Genomic DNA, 23,956 nt, shown 5'->3' on the forward strand with positions numbered 1-23,956 from the left:
GCCCGGGAGATCTGCTCCGTGCGGTGCCCGTGGGCTGCAGGGGACAGCCTGGTTCTCCGTGGGCCTCTCCTGGGCTGCAGGGAGCTGCTGCTCCGTGCCCGGAGCACCTCCTGCACTGACCTTGGTGCCTGCAGGGCTGCTTCTCTCACATTTCCCACTCCTCTCTCCTAGCTGCTGTGCCATAGAGCTTTTCCCCTTTCTTAGATCCTATTTCACAGAGACACAGCCAGTGCTGGAGCTGGCTCTTATCTGCCATGGGGCACCTGCTGTATTCTGCTTAGAGAAGCCACCTCTTTACCTTCCCTGCTGCCAAAACTTTGCCACACAAACCCAATACAAGGCATATATTCCTGTCATAAGATTCCTAGATATTTGTCTGTCTGATTCTTTACTGCATTAGACTGAAGTCAAATGGGAAAGAATGGGAAGAAGTTTCCTTATTTTGGCAGTGAAGGTCCTAATAAATGTGTAGTGGTGTTTCGTTATGCTGATCTCTTCTGAGAGCATTCTGAGAATGCTGCTGTGGTAACTCATATGCACTGTGTGCTTTTATACACAAATTGCAGTAGCTCTGTGTCATCCACGCGTTGTGGGCTTTTTTTCTTCTGTAAGGCTTTGAGCTTGAATTGATGTGAGCAGATGACTTTGATTCACCTGAAAACCAAGAAGCTTAGGCCTGACTCATGAAAGATCTTGACAGTTATTAGCAAAAAGGAAACAGCAGCTTCTCTGCTATACTTTTTAAACTAGCTTCTATTAAGGGTAGGATAGGAACTATTATGAAATTCATTTTAGGTAATGCAAAGGAGGGAGCCATGGAAACCTTCCTCAGAAAGGTTTCTCTCTCATACTTGAATGCAGTGCCTCAGACTGTAAACAAGAGATCAAATGATAGCAAGTTAAGTGTTAGAATTTACAGTTTATCTGGGAAAAAAATGTTTTTTTTTATTTGCATGTTACAGATATGAGATAGCTTATTAGTCCCAATTCAGTGCTTTTTTTATGCTCATTTTTCTGATTTCTGAACCTGTACCTATAAACCACTGGCACAATTCATGCTTGTATGATGGTAGAACTGATGCAGGGCCTTGTTACTAAACTGACATACCTGATCAATATATTAATGATGGTAACATGAAGGTGTAAAAAATTCTCAAGCCCTACAGTACTGCTTTTTGGTTAGTGGTGTTCGTAACAGTAAAGTTTGGTCTGTTTGAAAAGCTGTACTTTGTGTGCCTAACGGAAAACATAAAATTGCTGCCTGGGCCATTTCTTAATGAATGAAGCCTTGAGCCTTGTGGTTTCAGAACTGATGTGGGCCTAGGAGGTAAGTTGACCCCAGAATATACTGTTTAGCTAATACGAAAGTGAAGAGTGCAGTGGTTCTGTTGAAAACCAGCTCTAAAAATGGAGCTTACATTGTATTAGGTATCAGAAGAGTAAACACTTAGTATCCTTTAACCAAGGACATCCTGGAACCAGTAGGCCTTGAAGAGGACATTAATCAGAATGCTTTGAGGATATTGCCAATTTGGCAAGGAAACTCAAGGTCCATATATCCTTAGATGAATTACCTTCTATAACACAAAAATCACACCCGTAGGTCAGCAACACTCCTGCCCAAGTGAAGACCCCTCCCATGAGCTGTGTGGTATGGAAGGATAGAGTCAGTAATATTATAAACGTATGTAAATTAGTAACCAATCATCCTGAAGTGGATGGACTGGAAAATTATTAAGTTTGTAACTTTTGTATATAAATATAGTGCATATAGTTCTGTTTGGTGTGCTTGATTTGTGAGAAGCCACTGAGCACCCAGGTTTGCACAAACCTGAAGTAAGTAAATAGTCTCTCATGAGTGTGTTATTATTGACCTGTTTCACACTGAAGTGATGAAGTTTCTTTCCAGACAGCAGTTCCTCTTCTGTAGAGAAACTTCAGGGGATCCGTCTCAAAAGTGGGTTTTGGATGGAAAGTAGGAGAAAAGATTGGAGCAAGAATAAAGTTTAAGAAGCTACTGTTTATGCTGTCCCCTTGCAAACTTTTTCCTGAGGTTTCTTTTGAGTTGGATTTAGGACTTTGACGGCAAAAGGAAAAAAGGAATACCTTAAATGTAATGGAAAGAAGTTTTTCAGATTTTAAGGATCTTCTTTTCATATTCCAAAGCATACAAAAAAGTTTTACTTCCTTTGATAACTGTATTATCTTTCTCCTACTATGAATTTCAGCTTTCCCTGACACAATCTTCTGAAGGCAGTTCATGAGATCGCTGATGCTAATGTAGGACCTGAAAGCACCTAGAATGGCTTCTTCCTATTTGTGCTAAATGTCTTTTCTCTGGTGGGGATGTGGATGGATCCCTCAAAGAGCTGGTTGAGCCAGTCCATCTGAGGATGAGACTGTGCCTCTCTTGATCCAGATCTCTGACACACATCTTACAGTGCAGACTACTTCTAAGGTTAAATGTTAGCTTGAGATAGGAAAAGACAAGAAACTGAGTGAGCATTTTATCCACAAGCTAGTGGCTCTGTGAAAGCTTTGTTGCTAAGTTTAATGCAAACAGTCAGATGGTCAGGCATTGTGTGAGATTCTGTCAACGTTTCATCTCAACAAGTAATTGCTTTTCTGACCAGACAATCTGCTGATTTATTGAACTGTTCTTGCAGTAATGATATTAACTCCACTTCCTGCTGTGTGAAGACACATGCTTTCTGTCTTTCTGGCTGGCAGATACCGCACCTTCTCTGTGTATCATATTGAACGTTGTCCTGGGACAACACAGTCTGTTTCTGAAGATTTCTAGAACTTTGGTTAAATGAGCACAATGGAAAAGAAATCTGGGATTACATGATATTTTGTTTCTTATTATAAAATAATCAAGTTCAACTGTCACCTAACACTACCATGTGCACCACTAACCCATGTGCCTAAGCACCACATCAACACATCTCTTAAATGTGTGCTAGGATGGTAGCTCCACCGCATCTCTGGTCAGCCTGTTCCAGTGCCTAACTGCAGTTTCTGTGAAGAAATTTTTCCAATCTAAACCTCCCCATACCATGTGAGGTTTGTTGCTTCATGTCTATCACTTGTCACTGAATAAAGAGACAGAACCAACAGAATCGTAGGGTTTGGAGGGACCTCTGGAGATCATCTTGTCCAGCTTTTCTGCTAAAGCAGGTTCCCACCCTGCTGCACTCCCATGCATATTGTTTCATGTTCTTCTTTCTTGATCTTCTGATATGCAACTTACATGAGATGTGAAGCTGTAGCTGAGGCTTTTGAATTTGACAGCCTTTATATGAGGCATGAACAAATGTGACTGTCACACTCTGGGTCTTGCTTGGCTGCCCATGGTTCTGTACCTTTTCATCTGCAAAAGGCACAGCAGCAGTATCACTGGGGAGATAATTCCTTAGGGGAATGCAGGCTGCCTGCCTAAACAAAAAGGACAATTTTTTTGTGGTTTTGTTTCTGATTAAATAGATGCACTAATTGCACTAGTTCCAGTGTAATTTCAAAACAAGAACATACATGCAAGCTGCTTGTCTTCCGATGGGAAGGTTTGCCAAAGTTGATTTCCCTTTTTATTGTCTTTGGTCAACATAGTGTGTCCTTCTTGTAAGAAAGATTCGTGGCTCCCATATTCTCTGAATTGGTTGGAGCCCTAAGCATTGTTGGGAAGTGGGTGTCATGTTGACTAGAACCTAAACAAGGTTCCTTAGTTTGAGACATTTGTCAAAAAAAAAAAAAAAAAAAGGACCTTCAGATGTCTATGTCTGGAATCATTGCCTTCCAAGGAAAGAGTGTGCTGCAGGATTGTTTCGTGGAGCTGTCTATTTCATGGAGCTCTCTACTGAGTACCTTTGATAATGTATGTAGCTGGTCTGTTTTTTGGGAAAACCAAATATTAAAGCTAAGCTTGGCCTTTATTCTACTGAAATTACATACTCAAACGTTATTATTATTTTTAACATTAAAAATACAGTCTTTCTTTTCCAAATGGGCCTTATCTTGGAAACCACTAACTAGTGTATGTAAGTAAGGAAACATTTCATCCTTAGCCATAGGAAGCTTAGTGAATTGTAGGCTAGTTTTGTGATTCAAAGTTGTTTGCTCTTCCTTCTGTGTGCTACTCATTCAGGTTGGCCATTGCCATTTGTTTTCTGAAGCTGCTGTGGAAATAATGACAAGGTCACTGAGAAAACGGCATTTGTGTATCTCAGTTGCTCTGGGTTTTCCTTTACAACTTTTATTAGGTCTTCATTTTAAACTGCAAGATGCGAGCATGCGTCTCAGTGAAACAAGTAATTCTGAAGAATTGGTACAACTACTGATTCTGTATATACTAGAGGATAGGACCCTGTTGGCTGTTTTTCCTCACTTGGAAGTTTATTAGTGAAGCATATTGTGCTGTTTAGGATCATATTTTTGGGAGAGTACTTTCTTGAGCAGTGAGTGTTAAAGGAAAAACCATTGTGTTGAAACGGATTGTCTAATAGACAAAATGATTGAAAAAATGCTGTAAAAATATTATTCCTGTTATTTTTACATACTGCTTCAACAGCCAAGTAATTAAACTGGAACTTGATTTTCCTTGGTACTGGCCTTACCTCTTACTTTGTGCTGTGGTTTAACCTGCCAGGCAGCTCAGCTGTTTCCTTTGAGGAGACAACTGGGGGAAAAGAAAACCTGAAGTAAAACTTGTGAGTAGAGATAAAAACTATTTACTATAAGGCAGAAAAGGAAGAGTGAAATAATAGCGATGATAATCTCTCTTTGTCTCTCTGTCTGTCTCTGTTTACCTAGTGAGTGATGCACACACCTGCCAAGTGATGCTCAGCCAGTCCCTGAACAGAGGCTGCCCCCCGGCCAATTCCCCTCAGTTTTATAGTTTTATGGTATGGAATTTCCCTTTGGCCAGTTTGAGTCAGCTGTCCTGGTTCTGTCCCGCTCCGAGACTCTTGCTGACAGGACAGTTTGAGAAGCTGAGGAGCTGAAATATCCTTATGCAGCAGTGCTCAGTAACAGCTAAAACATTGGTGTGTTATCAGCATTGTTTTTCTTTTAAAGCCAAAGCATAGCATCATACCAGGCACTGTGAAGACAATAACCCTGCCCCAGCTGAAACTAGAACACTGTTACAAGATGTAGAGAGTTGAAGTTGTCTCTTTGTAAAAGTGAAGGGTAGTTTTGTTTGAGTGCGGGATGCACTGACTCCAGTGCTGCAGAGTTCTTCTCAGAAGTAGAGCCTGGTCTCAAGATGACTCAACATTTTTCTTTTTTTAGGCAATAGTTTTATTGAATAACTTTTACATTTGGTATTAAAAATACCTAGTTAATAGAGCAGGTGAACATTACTGAAAAGCCCAGATGAACTCCCACAGTGGTACATAGTCATACAAATAATAAATGTCAAAGATTTAAGCGCTGCACATTTTACCTTGTGGACCCTTGTTAGTATGGCTTGGCAAAAATATTTTATTTGCAACTTAGGCTATGATTTCCTGGGTTGAAATGTGCTACCTCTCTCAGTAAGATCAGCTAAAATTAGGTGAGATAGTAATATAGGCAATACAAATGTTTCTGAATGAGGCTTTTTGTATGTATGGATGAAGCTAATGAAATGTCCTGTTTTTTATATTAAATACTGTAAAATATTTCTCCCTGAGCTAGAGAAAGCCTGAAAAATCAGACTTGAAAGAAGATGCACTGGGCCTCTTTTTTATGTGTAACAGTAACTGCATGTTCTAATCTCCTTCATTCTTTATATTATTTTTCAGTTTTTATATGTGGAGAAAATAAACTCAAGTGTCTCACTCTCAGAGAAGAACTTAAGATACACTTGGCTTGCTAGGGGAACTTGCACACTTGGACCGTATCTAAGAGAACAAACTGATTTCCTATTTAGAAAATGTACACGACCTGTCATTTAAATTTAGATGATAGGTTTGGAAATCCAGATATACTTTAAAATGCAGTCTGTGTTTCTCTGGTACATGTGGCATATGGCTGATACTAGCGTGTCAGCTACTTGATTGTGAATGGTTGGTTTCCGTACAAGTTTGATTCTGACTCTTATGGCGTTAGATTTCTCACCCCTTGCAGTGGTTTTGAGTGCTTTGGAATTAAACCTTCCTTTCCAAATTTCTGCTATTCTTTTAGGAATCTAAATTCTCTAAAAGCAGACAAATTGTAAACTGTAGGAATGGACCTTTGCATCCTAAAAGCTAGAGATTTTTAACTTTTAACATGGTAAAAGTACTTCTGTAGTTCAAAGTTGTGAAGTGTGAAGACCAGTGTGACCACAATGCAGCCTCTGTCTGATCTCTTGAGATTGGACAGATTAAAAGATTGAGTGTCATGTAGAGTTTTTAGCATTAACTGAGACAATATCTGTTTTGTGAAAGACGCAGTGTCCCATTGTTTTGAATGACCCCTGAGTATGTGGTTTGCTGCTTGATGTGAGAAGCTGATTTCCAAGTCAGTTAAGAGATGCCATGTCTTAAAGACAGCATGGATTAATATGAATCATCGTAGACTCTGGAAACCAAGGGGGATGTATTTTGGTTATCCTGATTTTGAATGTGCTCCTGTTCAGAAAGTTTAAGAAAGCCAAAATAGAATTAAGACTCAGGTCCTGTGAAACACTGTGGGCAGAACTATATATATTTATTTTTAATCATGCTGGTTTACATTAATAATACATGATTAGAAAAAAACTTCTAATTTGGACATGTTGCAGGTAGTATAAAACTTGTGTACGAAGCTGTATGCTCTAGACATTTCAATGAGATCCACTGTGATATTGAAATCGTCAACTGCTACAACTATTAGGCAAACAGCCCTTCTAATTTAGAGAGCACTAAGTCATACTGAACATTTGAGAAAGAGTATGTAAACATCTGTGTTGATATGATCTATAAATGAAATTCTGAAAGCCATGCAAGTAAATCTTTTGCTGTTAATTTTAGTTTTTCTATATGGGGCTGAAGAAACCAGATTAGTTCTAGACTGTGCTGTTTGTAAAGACAAGGGCAGTTGTTTTCATCTTCTGCATCTATCTGGTTTATGCTCTTCTGTGTGTACGTACTGATGCATGTATTCTTTCAGTTACAATGTGTGATGCATACCACTATCATTCTCCTGTCTAATGAGGAGTAGTACAGGATTTTTTTTATTTAAGTAGGGATCTTTCATTCTTCTATTCATCTGCGTTATTGTGTTAAATAACAACTTGTGTAAATGGAGAAGCCTGCATAAAGAGGCCAGGATGAGTGAAGTCTACTGTAAGTTTTACAAAGAGAATATTTAGGATGTATGGGCAGTTACTTGCGTGAGTTGCAGAAAAGATTAAATAGAAGGCTGGAATGTTTCAAACCATCCTGAACCACATTTCTGATTACATTCTCATTTTATCTTTTTTTTTTCCCCCTAATTGTGATATTTCTTGAGTTTCTCAAGTTTAAAAACAAAACAAAACTACCTTCCTTGAGCCATACAGTGTTAATAAACACTTCTGGTAATGATAGACGTGGGTAAATTGTGTGAAACTGACAAATGGCAGATGGCAGTAGAAGTGAAATGCAGTGGAGGCAGTTAAAATTACCAACACAGTTCTTGACTATTGTCCTCAACTACAAATCTCTGCTGAATGCAAATTGGGTTGTCCTCTCCCTGCCCCTGTATATGCTTGCCCTTCTGATATTTTTTTTGCTAATTGTGTTGGTGAGGCTAGAAGAGAAGCATTTGAATTCTGTACTGTATGCCTAGGGTACAACTATAAAGCTATCAGATGCCTTATTCTAGTTTGCTTTCGAAACAGTTCGGGAAAAGGATTTTTTTAGTGGAAGCTATTGTTCTATAACTGCACATGGTATCCTAGTGCTGAATGGGAAAAAAAGAGATCAAAAAGCCCTTGTCTCCAAGGTCTCTTGTGGTGAGGCTGCATTATTTAAAAACTTAGAAACGCGTTAAAGGCAAACTCAGGGAAAAACCTGCATTTTCTAGAGCGGTGTCTGCTGCTTTCTAAGATTAATTAAAAAATATGAGGAGATGCACCTGCTTGTAATTACTAATTTGTGCTCAGTGCACACACACACATCATTTATACATTGGTCAAGTAAAGCATTTCTTTTCAAAATCAGACTGTAAATTAACAATGCAGTCCTTTCACATAAATAATCTTGCTTTCATCTTGCATTGATTTATGGATCAGCTTCAGCTCTATTACATGCTGAGAACCTTTTACTCCAAGCTCGTTTCATCATGAGTTTCTCTCTTTTGTTTTGTACCTGCCTTGCATAAATGTGTTGTCATTCCTTTTGATATGTCGTTCTTCATAGAAGTGATTCTGAATTTGAAGCTTTATAGGGCCAAATGGATTATTTATTATTTTAGTGGTCTAAATAAGGATTAATAAATTTAGATTATTTTTTCTTATGGTGTGTAACAGTTCTGGCTCCTGTTTTTAAAAACTGGGTTGTATGTGAATTGCAGTAGCTGGAAAACTCAGCCTCAAATTGTGCTTGGTAGTGCCTATTAGAAAGGTGCAATAGGAAGGTGTTTTCCATTAGTCAGAGGAGTAGGTTAATGAACAGGAAATGCATAAGTCACTGAGTAGTCCCTCAAATGCTGTTTTCTGGTGGAGAAGCTCTTGCTGCACTTGAGACTGCAGTTGTTCAGAGTGGCCAATCAAGCTGAGCCAGTCAGTGGAATGAGGAATGTTTCGCCTTGCATTTTTTTTCTAATTTCAGTGTAACAGCGAAAAGTGAGACCTAATTGAGCATGGATAGTGCAGATAGACTTGAATAAACAATTAGTTTTCTGAAGCCTCCAATGCGATAGAATAAATGAAACCTTTATAGGTAGTCCCGGAGCTCATTGGTGGGTGTGAATGGAAATAGATTTTATAAAGAACGAAACTGCTTTCACTTTATTAGTATTCATGGTATTAAAAAAAAAAAAAAGAAAAAACATTCTTTCCAGAGTTATAGTCTCCTCTGAATTATTTTTTTCATGAAACGAATGATGGTGGTGTCAACAGCTGATGAAGATGAATAGGCCTTTTTCTTATGTATTTCAATTTTTTTTTTATTTTTGCAATTGAAAGTGACTTTGAAGGCTAGTTTGACTAAATTTTCATCCTCCTAGTTAAACATGCAGGAAAGATCTTTCTAAAAAATCTGTCTATGAGCAGCAGCATTGAAAATGTTTAATATAAGATGTGTCTGTGGATGCCTGCACACATGCAGAGTATAAATACACATTTCCTTACATTTGTCATGGCTTTCTTGTGCTATGAAAAGGATCATTAAAATAATTAAGGGTGAAGATTTTGCCAGTGGTGTCTAAAAATATCAAAGCCCTTTCCTACTTTCTATAAGCTAATATTTTCTTTCATTGAGAAATTAAAAATATGTGTCTGGTTGGATAATTTTCTGTACAGCAGAGCATAGTGCACAGCATTGCTAATGCTGGTGATATCTGTGCATATGAAAGTAAGAAAATGAGTACAGCCACAGAATATTGAAGAACAAAAATTCTCAAAAAAAATAGGGGAAGTTTTATTCAAGAGAAAATGAGAAAATAATACTGTTAGTCATGTAATATGCATGTGCAGGGGATGCACAGTACTGATCACTTGTTGCGAGTTGATTCCCTGTATTTCTGCTACAAGCTGGGTTGTGTGTCCTCTTCCACTTCCTAGTAGTGGATGAATCAGTGAAAAGAGAACAGCTCTCCTGAGATATGTGCTTTGTGTTGTGAAGATATGATTTTGCCATACCACACCTGCCTGAGATGCTCACCTCTGTCCTTGGCCTCTGTGCTTTGCTGGAAGGAGCGGAAGGGTTGCTGAAGTGCCTGTGCTGACGATGAAGCCTTAAACCCACAGCATCTTGTCGTTCTTCAGATGCTGCTGTGTGCCTGGGTTTTTTTTTAATGTTTCCATTTGCAGATGTTGCAGCTCCTTGCTAGGCCTTTGCAGGAGGCCAGTGTGGCAGTGGTCTCTGGCAGTGCTTCCCAGCGCCACTAAATGCTTTTTCCTGCCAAGGTGTCCAGTGGGATGGGACAGGAAGGGTGTATCCTTCCTGCTGAAAGGCAGTGGCATGCCCTGCTGCACACTGGGGCAGCAAAGGGCTGTTGTCTTTTGTCAGATCCCTCGAAGCTGTGGAAGTGTGGGTGAAGTTTCAGCTCAGAAGAGCCATATCCCTGACAGAAAGGAGGATTTCTTCTGTGCATTACTTGTACAGCAGAACTGAACAGACCACACAGATGTCTCTGACACTGCTCTCTGCTTCTGTGTTCCTATGATCATGCCATCAATCCAGTTTCCTTAGAGTCTGGAATGTCAGGCCTGGTCCCCCTCTGCTCAGCCCGGTACAGCCTGGTACTCTGCTGTGGCCCTGTGCCGGCCCCTGCGCCACATGTTGATGTGTCTTGCCCTTCAAGTCTGCCTTAGGTAGGAAGGGATCGTGGTTTTGTTGAACATGAAGGCCTTCATACAGCATGCACCTTCCTGAGATGATGCCATTATGAGTGTTGCATTAAAGAGAGTCATGGTGCGACCAGCCTTTAAAATGTCCTATGTGAGGCTTTTTAACCAGGAGCAGAGCTGCATTTATGTATGTTTATTTCAAACTCCTCAGCTCTTGCTGTAGAGACTTACAAGAGACTTGCAGAACCTGCTGTTAATTTATTTTAAACATGTATTAGAGCTGTGTGGACATGTCCAAGGAGACTTGGGGCATGCTGAGTTCTGCGAAGCAATAATGTATAAACAAGAGTACAAATACTCTTGTTTCCTTTGTTCACTGGTCAGAGAGCAGTCCATCCGTCTATGCTCACAGGAGGCTTTCGGGAACTGAAGGACTCAATCACACTGAAACAAAACTGTTTCCTCTTAACTGTTGTAAACTAATAATTGGCTCAGATAACAGTGGCAATGCGTATTTATAGGCCGCTTCTTGGCCTTGAAGAATGATGTGGAGGCTGCGCTTTTCTTTCAGTGCACTCATGTGAAAACACATTGAATGCAAGCTGATTTTTATCTTTAAACGTAGCTATAGCTTATTCTTTGTGTTCCATATTTTTATTTTTTAATTGCTCAAATGTCAGATTTGTTTTCAAGAGGAATGCAACAGTTTTAAAGGCAAATTTGCATTTCTTAAATGGGCATGAATTAGCATATAACATCAGTACATCTGTGTTGATCCTTGGCAGAATATTTAAAATATTTCCTTACTACTTAAGATATGATAGATAAGAATGTGCTATAGAAAAACATCATAAGCATTGTTTGCTGATTCTGTTTATACATCATCATCTATTCAGCATAATAAATTAGACTATTTCAAACAGCAACTTTAATATTTCCCTATTCCCGTGTGTAGGATCAGTAAACAAAATGGTTTGAAGTGATGCTTTGTGAATAGCAACTTTAAAATGCATTTCTCCTCTTTACCGTGGTAAGGACATGTTTGGAGCGTCAGCTGCAGGTTGTGTTCTCATGGAAATTGAGTCTTGCTATATGAATTATCAGCATGCAGTGTGGCTATAAACAAGAATTTTTCTGCCTCTCACCTGTCTCCTTCAGGAGTAATTTGAGGACCTGGCTTATTTTCTGTCTGTGTGGCAGCTGATGTCCCTGTCCTGTCAAGGAAACTGTAGGTTAGAGAGTAAGTGAGATACTCCAGGGGTGAAGTCTTAAACAATGACAGTTGCCTTTCAGCTGGAGAACTTGAAAGGTTCTGAGACAAAGCTCTGATGATATCCACAGATTGTTCCCATGGAGGAGGGTGGGAAGACAGTCCCAAAGTTGAGAACTGTGAGATGAGTACCCATTTTCCTACTGATCTACAGAAAGTGGGGGAGAAAATCTGTTTGTTTTCAAAGAATTGGTAAGAAAAGGGGCAGGAAATAGGATCTTTTCTTGTCCTTTGAAATCCATGTGACCTGATAAGACCTCCTGAGTAATTTGTCTTCCCTTGTCATTGTCCTTGGCTTCCGAAGCAGTGCTAATTTTTGGAGACGTGTTTCCTTTTTACTCTGTGTGGAATTAGTTTATTGGTGATTCTCTGCTCTGAAAAGCAGAGGCTGCTCTAAGAGCTTTGAATATTCAAAATAGTTGTACAGCTCTCTAGATCCTACTCAAGACTGACATAGATTATTATCTGTTATTCCAAAGGGGTGGTAGAATGTTTTAGCCATCAACTGGTTTAATGGGAACTACTCATGATCTAGTTCTGCTATACAGTTTGACATGGTTTTGTGGATACTCTTCTATTTTCCCATGTGATCCCTGCTAGCATTGCATCCAGAAAGAGTCCAACAAAAAGTGATGAAATTGTGACTAAATGCAGTAGATCTGCTCATCACAGACATGAGTTACTGCATTTTGTTTGTTGGAAATTGATTTGCACCTGTGTTTGTAGTGGTCCTGTAAGACAGATCTGTTGGTATCTACAATACCATGTGTTGTAGTGTTTCTTTTTCAAGTCTAACTTGGTTCTACTGTAGGTCCATCAGGCAGCTGGAGTAACTAAAGTACAGTCTGTTCTTACTAGGCTGAGTTTTTTTTTTTTTTTTTTTTTAACAAATTCTAAGATGTGTTTGGTTTTTGGGAGATACCTATATCTTATCCATTAATAATAGATTAATAGTGTTGCTTGTCTGTCAGTGCAGCTCATCAAAGCTCATATATCTGTGCCAACTTTAATTACATTTAGAGAGAGAATTGTTAAGAACATACCTTCTCCCCTATGCTTAAAATAAATAGTTACAGTTTCCTTAAAAAAAAAAAAAAAAAAAGCACTTTGCTGGGGCTATTTTGTTTCAGAGTGTGTGCTTAAAATGCTCACAGAGAAATCAGAGAGGCATGGTGTACTGTGAGGAACCCAATGTAAATGTGAAGAAACTGATTGATTTATGTTCTCAGCAGTCTGGTGTTACAGAGAGTCAGTCACTGTTGTTCTGCTTATTAGTAGGGTTTTATTTTGGGACTTCTGATTGATAATTATTATATGTAAAAGATTTCAAGTGATGGATCTCAGTTGGATTGGTGCTCACCTGTTAGAAGCTTAACATGAATGATAGTGCAGAAACTTTTTATGGAACATTAACTTAATATACGCATAAGACATGACCTGAGGCATAGCAGAATTTTTCAGTGTTTAAGAGAATCATAGAATCATAGAATGTCCAGGGTTGAAAAGGACCTCAAAGATTATCTAGTTTCAATCCCCCTGCTAAGTGCAGGGTCGCCAACCACTAGACCAGGCTGCCCAGAGCCACATCCAGGCTGGCCTTGAATGCCTCCAGGGATGGGGCATCCACAACCTCTCTGGGTAACCTGTTCTGAGAGAAGGAAATTAAAATCCTTACTGGAACACCTTTGTATTTTTGGATGGAATACCTGTGTTTCCCTGTTCCTGTGAGAAGAATATTGTCTATAGAACAATTAGGAGAGACTGAGGGTGAAGTATTTTGAACACCATAGTGGATTTAAAAAAAAAACCACAAAAACAACAGAAGAAATCAAAAAGACAAGTGTAGCTGAGCAGATAACTTCAGTTCTCATTACAGTTTCATTTTATTGAAACAAAACCATTGAAGAAAATCTTGGCAACTCTAAACAGCTTATTTTTCTTATCCTGGTGTTATCAATGTAATTGCATTATCTTAGCCTCATTCACCTTCTCATAGCATGGATTTCCTCTCTTAAAATCCATTGTTTTCTTTCTGGCTGTTTCACATCTGATTATGTACTCCACTGAAATGATATTTCTAAACACTGTTGCTAAGTCTTATTTTGAACCAGTTGTCATGTCCTTAATTTTTGTAAGGACATGTGGGCTGACGTACTTGATGTAGTGATATAATTATCAAGCAGTGAATTAATTGTAGCTGTAGAACAAATACACCATGGTAGACAGCTGGATTTAATGCTACTGAGGTTTTTCAAAATACAAAGATAATCCTTTCTGAATAGGTGAGCTGTTAATAGTCCATGGCTAGCATAGTATGGTTTTTTTTAGAGGAATGTAGCTGATTTTATTCATACAGAAAATGAATAGTTTCAAAATACAGAGGGAAAAACAAACATGGTCTGAGGACAAATCTGTTCTATCCTGAGTCCCTGGAGGAAATTCCTGTGGAACTGGAGGAGACTGTCATTCAGTTTCCATTCCTGTTTGTGTGAGATCTCCAAATGTACATGTGAAAGTTTCTCATAAGAATATTTGGTGATTCTTTTGTGCACACTTTTTAAGCCTTTCTTCTCTAATGATATGTTCTGTTCCTTTTTGTAAGGTTCATAATGTGGGAAGAATAGTGTTTTGTGAAAGGTGTTACCTGCTAAATGTTGTAGAGCTTCTATAAGAAATTCAGCACATCTACAACAAAATCAAGCATCTTCTTTGAGGAAATGTATGGAAACACATGTGAAGAATGTTGTACTTGCCTTGGAGTTTGCTGTATGTTTTCTGCCCTTTCTGACAGGGCTGCCCTTCTGCCCTTGCTGAAGTTAATTGTGCATCTGTGAATATTAACAGCAGACACTGGTGAAGAGAGGTGTGCTGATTGAAAACACATCTCTAACCCACCTGTATAAACTCAATGGCTAACTTAACTGCCTTTGTATGAAAGATACAAGGCAATCAGGTATGCTTCTGTTCACATTGTCATAGCTGTTACCAGTCTTTCAAGTAGTGACTTTTTGAAGTAACTTCTCAAATTCTTTTATTTGCTTTTTCCGTGTCCTGCAATTCCACAAATAGGTGGAAAACAGTGCTTACTATATTTCTGTCACTACGTAAGTCAGTATCTTAAAAGGGCATGGCCTGTTGCAGCCTGAGTGCAATAATAAGGCAGTGGGCAGACTATATGATAGCCAAAGCCTCAAAGTGTAATATGGATGTCTATTGGAAACTGCCTGCAGGGAACAGCTATTGTACTTCTTGCAACTTGCTGTCAAGTAAGCTTTGCAAAAATAAAATAGAGCAACCAAACAAACTGCAGTTCTCTTATTGTGCTTGTGTGCCATCCGAAATTGACACGTCTGGATATTTAGTAAATGTGAAAAACCCACAGAGTGATGATTGCAGTTAGGCAGTGGTGTTTGACATACTGAGCAGAGGCTGCTTGAGTAAAATTATTTAAAATGGCTCTGGTATAATTCCAGCACTTTCCTTCCCTAAGATAACTGCTTTCAAGTCTTAAAAGCACTAACATAGAATCTCAACCTGATAAGAAACACAGTATGAATTTTCATAGTGTTCAGCTTTCCAGGTGGTCTTTCAAATAAGTATTAACAAGTTTAGATAGGTCTTTTAATAATTTGAGCTTGTCAAAATCTCAGATTTGAACAATCACAGTGTCAGTATGTCTGAATTAGCTGTTTTGTAAGATCTCAGTGTGTGCCATGTTGCAGTTTTTCAGATTCAGCTTTGTGCTTCAAGGAACCAAAACTTAATAAAACTTCCTCTGCTGGTTTCACTTACTTGAACCCCTTACCTGGCAGGAGGGGAAGGCTGTTTTGTTGAGGACGCAAAGCCTTTTCATCTCTTGTGTAGGCTTTTGCTTGGAGTCTGAATTCAGTCCAGAGAGACTCTCCGGGTCAAGCTAGCTCATCAGCTGCCCATTTGGTTTTGAGAGATCTTCTTTAGGGTGAACTTGTAAGCCTGGCAGCTGTCTGCAGTCCATTTCCCTTATGCTTCTCTAGCACCAAACTTATTATATCAAGGCTGTTATAGACTGTATCTCTTTTGTGTCTGCTACAGCATCAGTTAGGAGGTACAGACTCATTTCAAATACATGCTGTACGTGTTACAGATCTTAATTTGTTCTTTGGAAGCAATAATCTGAGCCTTTGGGGAGTGTCCAGAAATGTTTTTTTTAATCTGTGTGTAGTTGCTTTTCTTAAAGCAGGAGTTGATAACCCGTATGAAAAGATCAAATATTAAATGCCTATATTCTTTCTTGGGAGTACTGGACCATAGTCTTCTGGTATAGTTGCTTCAGATGGGACAAGTTTCTCTACACCCATCTGAAACATAGCTGACAGATCAGTGTTAAGTGTAGTCTACAATACTGCTCCTATATTAAAATGAAATTCTGCTCCAAAGAGCGTTTATCAGAGAAATCTGATATTGCTGTGATACTTCGGTCCTGAATTTATCACATTCAAGAGTAGTTATTTTCGTTTTGTTATCTTACTGCCTTCAACAGAATCTGAATTTCATTCCATTGCATTTAAGAAATAGTAAATATCAGAAACTGCATTTAATTCACATATTTTCCATGTCTGAAAATTGCCTGGGAACTTCCAAGTGGACGACCTCAGGAAAAGCATTTGTAGCATGGTGTCTCCCCAGTTTCTCGTACTTTCTTTTCCTCCCAAACCTGGCTCCCAAGAGTCTCACATGTCGGACTTCAGTCATGGTCATGTTGCATTCACTTATGATTACTGCCTTGAGGCTGGTTGCCTCTGTCTCAGAAGCCAAGACTGACCCTGTCTGCATGATGTTGTCTTCTCCCTTTCCATGCAAGCGATGAAAAGAAGTTTCTGTGCCTGAATGTAGTGCCAAAATCATATCAAACAAATTTTAGTTGATAGAGGCACTTAACAACATGGAGGTGGTTTCACAAGAGAGTGATAGTTGGGTGCTGCTGTTGAAATGATAGTGGGTTGATACTTAATAATGATACAAAAATAATGCTTTTCTTAGGCTGCCAATTTGGACAATGGAAAAGTAATATGGAGGCCTAGACAGTACTGTACTGCTCTGAACTGTAGTCTCATGTTAAAGCTTCCTCCAAAACCATGTGTTCTTTAATGAAAGCTGTGAAAAAGGAACACAGCTTAACTGGAAATAACAAATTCTGAAATCAAAACTACATACTGTAGGATACCCAAGTAGAGGCTTTACTGTGGGAGAAAGACCTTAACTGTGGTGTAGACTTCAGTGCTACTGTGTGGGGAGCTGAGTGCCTTTGTTTTTGTGTGTAAAGCCTTAACCTTATGCAAGAAGGAAGATGTAAAGTATGGCTGGTTGCCTTGAAGAGTGAGCCTCTTTTAAGGGAATCCATGAATATTTGCCAGTAACACCTAAAAGCTTGATTGGATTGTGTCATTGTCAAATGCATGGAGTCCAGTGTCGAGCAGTTCTTGCTTTCCATCTGTCAGAGAGTAGTTTAAATAACTGCAGACCCTTTGAGTATTTGGTTAATAGATTCCTTCTAAGTCTCAAAATTATGTTTCTTAGAAACTGGTAGACAAATGCTTTGTCTTTTTGCCAGCTGTTGTCAGTCATTTCCTTTTAAGTGCAACAGATTTGTAAGTTTGTGTTCTGAGTACCTTAGCACTTGGAAGTATTTGTGAAATACTTGCATTCAAGGATGATAAATGATAGAAAGGTTACTTAAATATTCTTTGTGACCCCCAGGCCCTGTCTGATTTAGGAAATTGCTGTAGACGTGTGCTTTGAGTTAATCAGTCACTTCAGTGTTTGTCCAGGACACGAATGAATCTTAGTTTGCTGAAGGAGCAGATTCAGTGGTTATGTTGGTTGTTGTTTTAGAGCTGTGTTTGTGTCTGCAAACACCTTCAGTGAGTTCCAGATTTGATTTCAAAACAAAACAGCTCCCCCTCTGCCCACCCTACAGTATCTGAAATAATAAGTGCAAAATAAATTCTAAATGTAGGGAATTTAAAATGCTTTGTAGGGTACGTAGTACTTTGCTGTGCAGTTAACTTTAAGCAAAAACGGACTTCACTCTGCATCTTCCAGGGTGACTGTGGTGACTTTGAATCCTTTTGTGTGGACAGTGAGGATTAAGCAGTCAAGTATTTACTCACCTCTTTTTGCATTTTGTTCTTGAAAATTTAGCCAAGGATTAAGACATCAAAAATACTCTCAAAACTAGAGGGCTAGAATGTTGTATAGGAATGATGAGAGGAACAGAATTTGGAGGATGAGGATTAATATTTACACTAATTTGAAGTCAATGTGAATGAATGCTGGCTTTGTAAACAGAATTATTTAAACAGATTTTTTTTCCCCCCACTGACACTGAAAAATCTATTTTTCAGTATTTTCCCTAATCTGTGAATGGTTTGCGATTTGTTGATGGTACAATGCCATCTAGCGATTGCTCAGATAAAGCTGTGAAGAGATTGCCTTTGAAAAACACTGGCAAAGCTTCAAGATCGGATGGTTCACAGTTGCAAAGACACTGCTCTGCAGAAGGGCGTGTGAGCTTAAGCCCAATTCCTTCATACTTTGAGATTAGACTATGGGAAAAAATTTCTCCTTGTGCAGGAGTGCAGCAGGATATGCTGTAAGGTATACAAGAGGAGGATGGCTTCATACACAGCCAGCCACAAATTTGGCACTTGCAAAGTTCTCAGTTTGTGCAACTTAATTACCATAAGATCTTTTTAAGCATTTTTTGTTTCCCAATTCTGTAATAACTTTTATGCAAAGGAAACTTTTGTCTTTTTTAAATTTCTTCTGTGTGATTTTTTTTACCCCCCCAATTAAGGTAAATAAATAATCAGTATTTTCTTTCTCCCCCTGTATTTCTTTGCAGCTTGATCTCATATTGTCTCCACCACCTATGCCTTTTCGAAAATCCAGCAATCCTGAGGTCTTATCTGGCCCTGGAAAGTCTTTCAAATATAAGAGGCAGCTGAGTGAAGATGGGAGACAGCTTAGAAGAGGAAGCCTTGGAGGAGCTCTGACTGGTAAGTTTGGGGGTTGGACTCGGTGATCTCTGGAGGTCCCTTCCAACCCCTACAATTCTGTGATTCTGCCATGTGGAGGTGTGGCAGATGTAGCGCTGATGGCACCTCGAGCTGGCCTTGTGCCCAAACTCTCTGCGGGAGCTGTATCCCCACCAAGAGCTTCTGTAAAGTCTCTTCTGTGTTTGGTCCCCTGTAATCAGTGAGGTGAACTCATACTTGAGACTCTCCCTCCCTGGGGTGCTGACAGCGCAGCCTGAAAATGATCTGTTTCTTGAAATTTTCAGGGACCATGAAAATTTGGCGGACTAGCAGTTTAAGGGTTGTTGGAGATGTGCTTGCGTGCATTCATCCATAGGATTTGCATACGTCTTGTTTCCTCAAGGAGCTGAAGTACACAGATGGTCCCTTTAGACTTGATTCATTAAAGAAAAAGCAATTTGGTCTCATTTATCTGGTAGATCCTTCCCTCCCAAGGGAATAACTAGCTTAGCCCTTGGTGTGGACTGTGCCTTCTGTTTTGCGAAGCCATGCATGGTAGCAGGTTGGCAGGCGCCCCTTGCCCTGATGTCTGTGAGCTGCAGTGGAAGGTGCCTGGTGCTGAAGCTGTGACTGTGACCTGAGAGCATATGGCTGTGATGCTCACTGAAGAGCGCTTGCTGTTGAATGTGTGAGTGAAATGGATGTGAAAACATGAGGACAAGTTACATATTCTAAAAGAAAGAATTTTTAACTCACTGGAACTTGGCAATTAAATATGTTCCTAAAATGCGAAGTGAGGGGAATGATATATTTTAGTGAATTTACTGGAATTGATGAATTTGAGACACAGCATCTTGTTTGGTCCAAGCTACATCAGCTGATAGCAAAATCAGATGTAATTCAAAGCAGAGGAAGCTGGATTGGCATTTATGTGAGATGAGATTGTCCCCTGTCTCTAAACTGTATACAGTCTTCAAAGGCACTTTTGCTTGCGAATGAAAAATTGCAGATACAGCTGACCTTCCTCAGAGAGCTTCTGTGAAGTACTTTTAAAATATTTGCTTTCCTAACTGTCTTCTCACCCCTCTCCTTGTCCTTGTGTTGGAATAAGCCCCAGTAAGCAAATACACTACTTCTTTTATCTGGTTAGTAGCTTAGTGTCATCTACAATGCTGCTAAGGAGTGACAAGTGTCTTAAAAAGACTGGCTCATCAGGAGTTGTTTTATGAGAATTTCCAAAACAGTCTAATAGTATTTACGATCCATGTGATCTTTAGTAAGATGAGTGACTTACAGCAGTCTGACATGTTGATTTTTGTTAACCATATCAGTGAAGTCTCTAGTGTCTCTGTTACTTTTCTAAAAACTTGATGTGAGGACCAACCTGACGTTTTTCTGACAGTGAAAATTGCCAGCACACTGCTTATTATTTCAGCAGGAGTTGGTGTGGTTTTTTCATTTTATTTTTGTTCAACTTTAAATTAGGCTAGTGGATTCAAAAATTGAACTTTCCTGCATAAACCCTCCAGCTAATGAGGAGAAGACAGCCTAATCAAAAACAAATGAAGCAAGTGTGCTCTGCTGCTATAGTCCCTGGTCTTTATCTCTGTGCCTGAATTATTGCTTGAGGTCTTTATGAAAGGAAATGGATGTACTTTTTGTCTGCTTTCAATATGTTGTGCAGAGTTTTATATCAGGATTTGGGAATATGGCGTGCAGTGATGTTAAACTGCTTTATTACTAATGTACTTTCAATGAACCTGAATACCCTAAGGCTTTGGATTCATAAAGTAGTTGAAATATCTTAACAGCTTCACAATACTGATTAAACTAATCAAAGTCATTCTGATGACAAAAGGTTCTTAGTATTCTGTCAGGATCTACAAAAAAATGATTTAAAAGAAACTTCTGCTGCAGATACAGAGAACCACTTCCTAAAATTGCTTCAAATGCTCAATAACTGAAGTTAATCATTTCAGTGTTACCTTGGATTTGTATTTACCCACCTCTTCTGGCATAATTAAATTCCTGAGTTCTTTGTAATTTCTTTCATGCTGAAGTGTAGCTTACTGTTATGGCTTGAAACCACAAGTATCACAACATCACTTATGAAAAAAAAATGGGGTGGTGGTGTTGAGTTATAGAATATCCTAGGATGAAAGGCACCCGCAAGCCCTGACATTGAAATGAGTAACTTGACTGACTTTGTCCTTGGTTTGGGTTGATTTCTGCACTCGCGCGTTTCCTCTTCAATTTCTTTGAGAGTTTCCACTTCTAAAAAAGATGTAGATTGTCCATAAAGGAAAAAGTCTAACAATGAATCCTGGAAAATGGTTTGGAGTGGTATTTTTCAAATACTGTAATGTATAGTCTCTGCTTGAATCATTCAAAAATGTTAGCTTTGCTAAACTTCAAGAAATACAGAGTAGGAGTAAGTAAAGCAAGAGAGGATTCCTAGTTCAAAATTTTGCAGGATAAGCTTATGCTGATGCTTGTTTGCTCCACACATTAGGAAAGCTGTTAATTGTGCTTTGTTACTTTGCCTTTACCTTCTCCATTAAAAATACAGAATTATTGTGCCGTAAAATGTTAGTAGTATTAAAGATAAAAGTAAAAAATTAATTTATATTATACAGGATATTTCAAGTCCTGCAGGGATGAATACTAATAGATGTAAATAGAGGTTTTTTCATCTCTGGGAATAGATCCCAAATAAATGAGTTTATTGGGCTTTACAAGGGGGGATAATGCTATGTGCAACATATGAGAAGAAATAAAATCTGTGTTGTTGTAATATATTGAATGACATTTACAGAACCTGAAGGATTTCAGAGAGCCTACTGCTCTGAATAGGCTAAAGTAATTTACAAAACTCTTCACATGGGGCAGTCAGAAAAACTGAGAATGATGTGCAAGGTCTTTTGAATGGGATATCAACACAAAGGATATAAGATTGGTATATTTGGAGGAGAGTTAGGATGGAGACTGAGTTTACATTCAGCATTGTTTTGGGGAAGCTGGAACCCAGCATTTTTTTTTCCTGAACTGCACTGTTTTAAGCAGTCTAACCATGACATGTTTTCAGAGTTAAAGAAAATTAAATCCATGTTTTTGAGGCTAAATCTGCTGTTGCTTCCTGTTGAAAATTGCTCAGAAACCACTGATATTCAGTAAAGTTTGGCCAATAAAAGAAATAAATACTACTTCCTGGAGATACCAGACTATTACACTTTGGAGAAGTCTCTTCAGTCTAGTTGTTGTGACATTATTGCTTTACTTAATCTGCATCCCCAAGGAGGGCAAGGAAGAAGACTTTTGGAGTGAGAGGCAGAATTTGGAATAAAAAGACATTATTGGATGTGGCCTGATATTAGCCTAGCAAATGTACTTTTAATTGCTCCTATTGTGAAGTACCAGCAGTACTGCTTAATAGAAAGAAAGGAATGGCAACCAGAATTTTGTAGTGGAGGTTGCTAAGCAGAAGCACTCATGAGTTCTGCAGTTTTGGGGTAAAAGTATTTTGTACTGGCTAACTTGGAAACAATTTGTAACCAGCTCCTCTTGTGATTTAAAATACCACATGTTTCCAAATAGTTACAAAGTCTGGGGAGCAAAACTGCCTGTGCATTCTCTGGACTCATGGTCTGTTGTAGTACACCTGCATGCACTAAGTGGGGGTCTTGCATTCAGTGTTTGCCTTCCTCCATCTCTTCTGCTTCTGCATCCTGACTCCTGCCCCATTCCCTTTCTGCCTTCCCTTCATGTATGTGTTTCTGTAAGGAATTGGCTGCATTCTTTACCTGGAGGTAAATTGGAGCTTGGAGTTCTGCTTATGCCATAGATAGTATAAAATATGATCCTTGTACGGTCCATCCAGCTGCCATCTAAGCCTTATCACAAATCTGAGCAGTAGCTGCTTGTCTTAGCAGTTCTTTCTCAAAGATAGAGGGAAGAGGTCTGTGATTCTGAACAGTGCTGTTGCCCTTTGTGTGTCACAGTGATGATGCAAGCAAAATCTGGTCAGATGGGTCAGCTCTGCTCTTCTCAAGACAGTTGGCTCCTGTGTGAATGTAAATACCTCTCCCCCTTGCTTTTAAGTTATCTTTTTAAGGATGCCAAACAATGCACAGACTTGTGCTTTAAAACTTGTTTCTGATCAGGAGAAAAGATGTTTAATTAAAAAGCTGCTTTTCTGCAGTGGCTGGTTTTCTTGATCTCTGCAAACTTCAAAGGGCTGTCTACAGGCAGAGGGGTTTTGGCTTAAATTGTCTGCAGATTTTAGTTTGCTGTGTTCAGAGAGGCTTAAATAGAATTCAGAAAGTAATGTGAAAGGCTGAGAAATTAGATGAGCTTTTACTGTGGAGGAGGTTAACCTGGGAAATCACTCAGATGAGCAAATTGAATTGGCCTTGCTTTCATATCCCATTGCTGCTCAACTTGCACTGCAGTGTGGGGTGCAGCTCTGCTTAGTTTCCTCAACTGCTCTGATATACTGTTTGCAGATTACTATCTTTCTTTCTACTTCTGAATTGCATGAATGCACATCGCTGGCAGGAATTTGCATTTTGCAGAATGCTGCAGCTAGTTCAGTTGTATCCTGTGCTTCACAGTTAGATATATAAAAAGAAACCAGCCAACCACTAATCTTTGTTACTTATAATTTGAACCTTTTATCTTGCCTCCTGTTACCTCATCAATAACTGCCTGGAAACAGACTTCCAGCTGGGCTAATTGTCTCTAATTGTGGTAGAGCTGTTATCTTGCTAACCATAAATTGATCTTACACAAATACTGGTGAGATAATGCATACAGTTTTTATTTTACAGTGACTTTAATCTGAACATCCTACAGCACTTCTCATTAATGAACTTAACTCATTATCTAGTGACGAACTAAAAACCAAGAAATCTTGGGATGCATTTATTTTTTTGTTGTTTAACTTTCCTGCTTTGATCAACTTCCCACCTCTAAGCAATCAGTCATCTAAATGTTGCCAGCAATGATTGCTATTCCCATATAAATAATCTGTGGTTGATTTGAAATCAATCTGGGGAGTCTCAGTCTGACTTTTTGCATTAGAGTTTCATCACTCTACTTACACTAATTAGCAGAAAGATCAGTGTTATGGGCCATGAAGAACAAGCTGTTCTTTGTTATCTAGGATTTGGCATCTGCTGGCAGGACTTGTAGGCTGTCCTGCTGCATGTAGGGGGAGCAGATGACAGCGGCAGA

At 39.0% G+C, this 23,956-nt stretch overlaps 1 protein-coding gene across 4 annotated transcripts in view; it reads left to right on the plus strand.

Annotated features, from left to right (window-relative positions):
* MAST4 (microtubule associated serine/threonine kinase family member 4) overlaps nucleotides 1-23,956 on the plus strand; it is a 300,840-nt gene that overhangs the window by 48,679 nt on the left and 228,205 nt on the right. For all 4 annotated transcript variants that reach the window (XM_021379467.1, XM_021379469.1, XM_021379468.1 and 1 more), the window contains exon 2: nucleotides 18,592-18,745. In XM_021379467.1, the coding sequence (XP_021235142.1) occupies nucleotides 18,592-18,745 (154 nt within the window). The remainder of the gene's footprint in view (nucleotides 1-18,591; nucleotides 18,746-23,956) is intronic.

This window comes from Numida meleagris, chromosome Z, assembly GCF_002078875.1.
Source record: "Numida meleagris isolate 19003 breed g44 Domestic line chromosome Z, NumMel1.0, whole genome shotgun sequence".
Classification (NCBI taxonomy): domain Eukaryota; kingdom Metazoa; phylum Chordata; class Aves; order Galliformes; family Numididae; genus Numida; species Numida meleagris.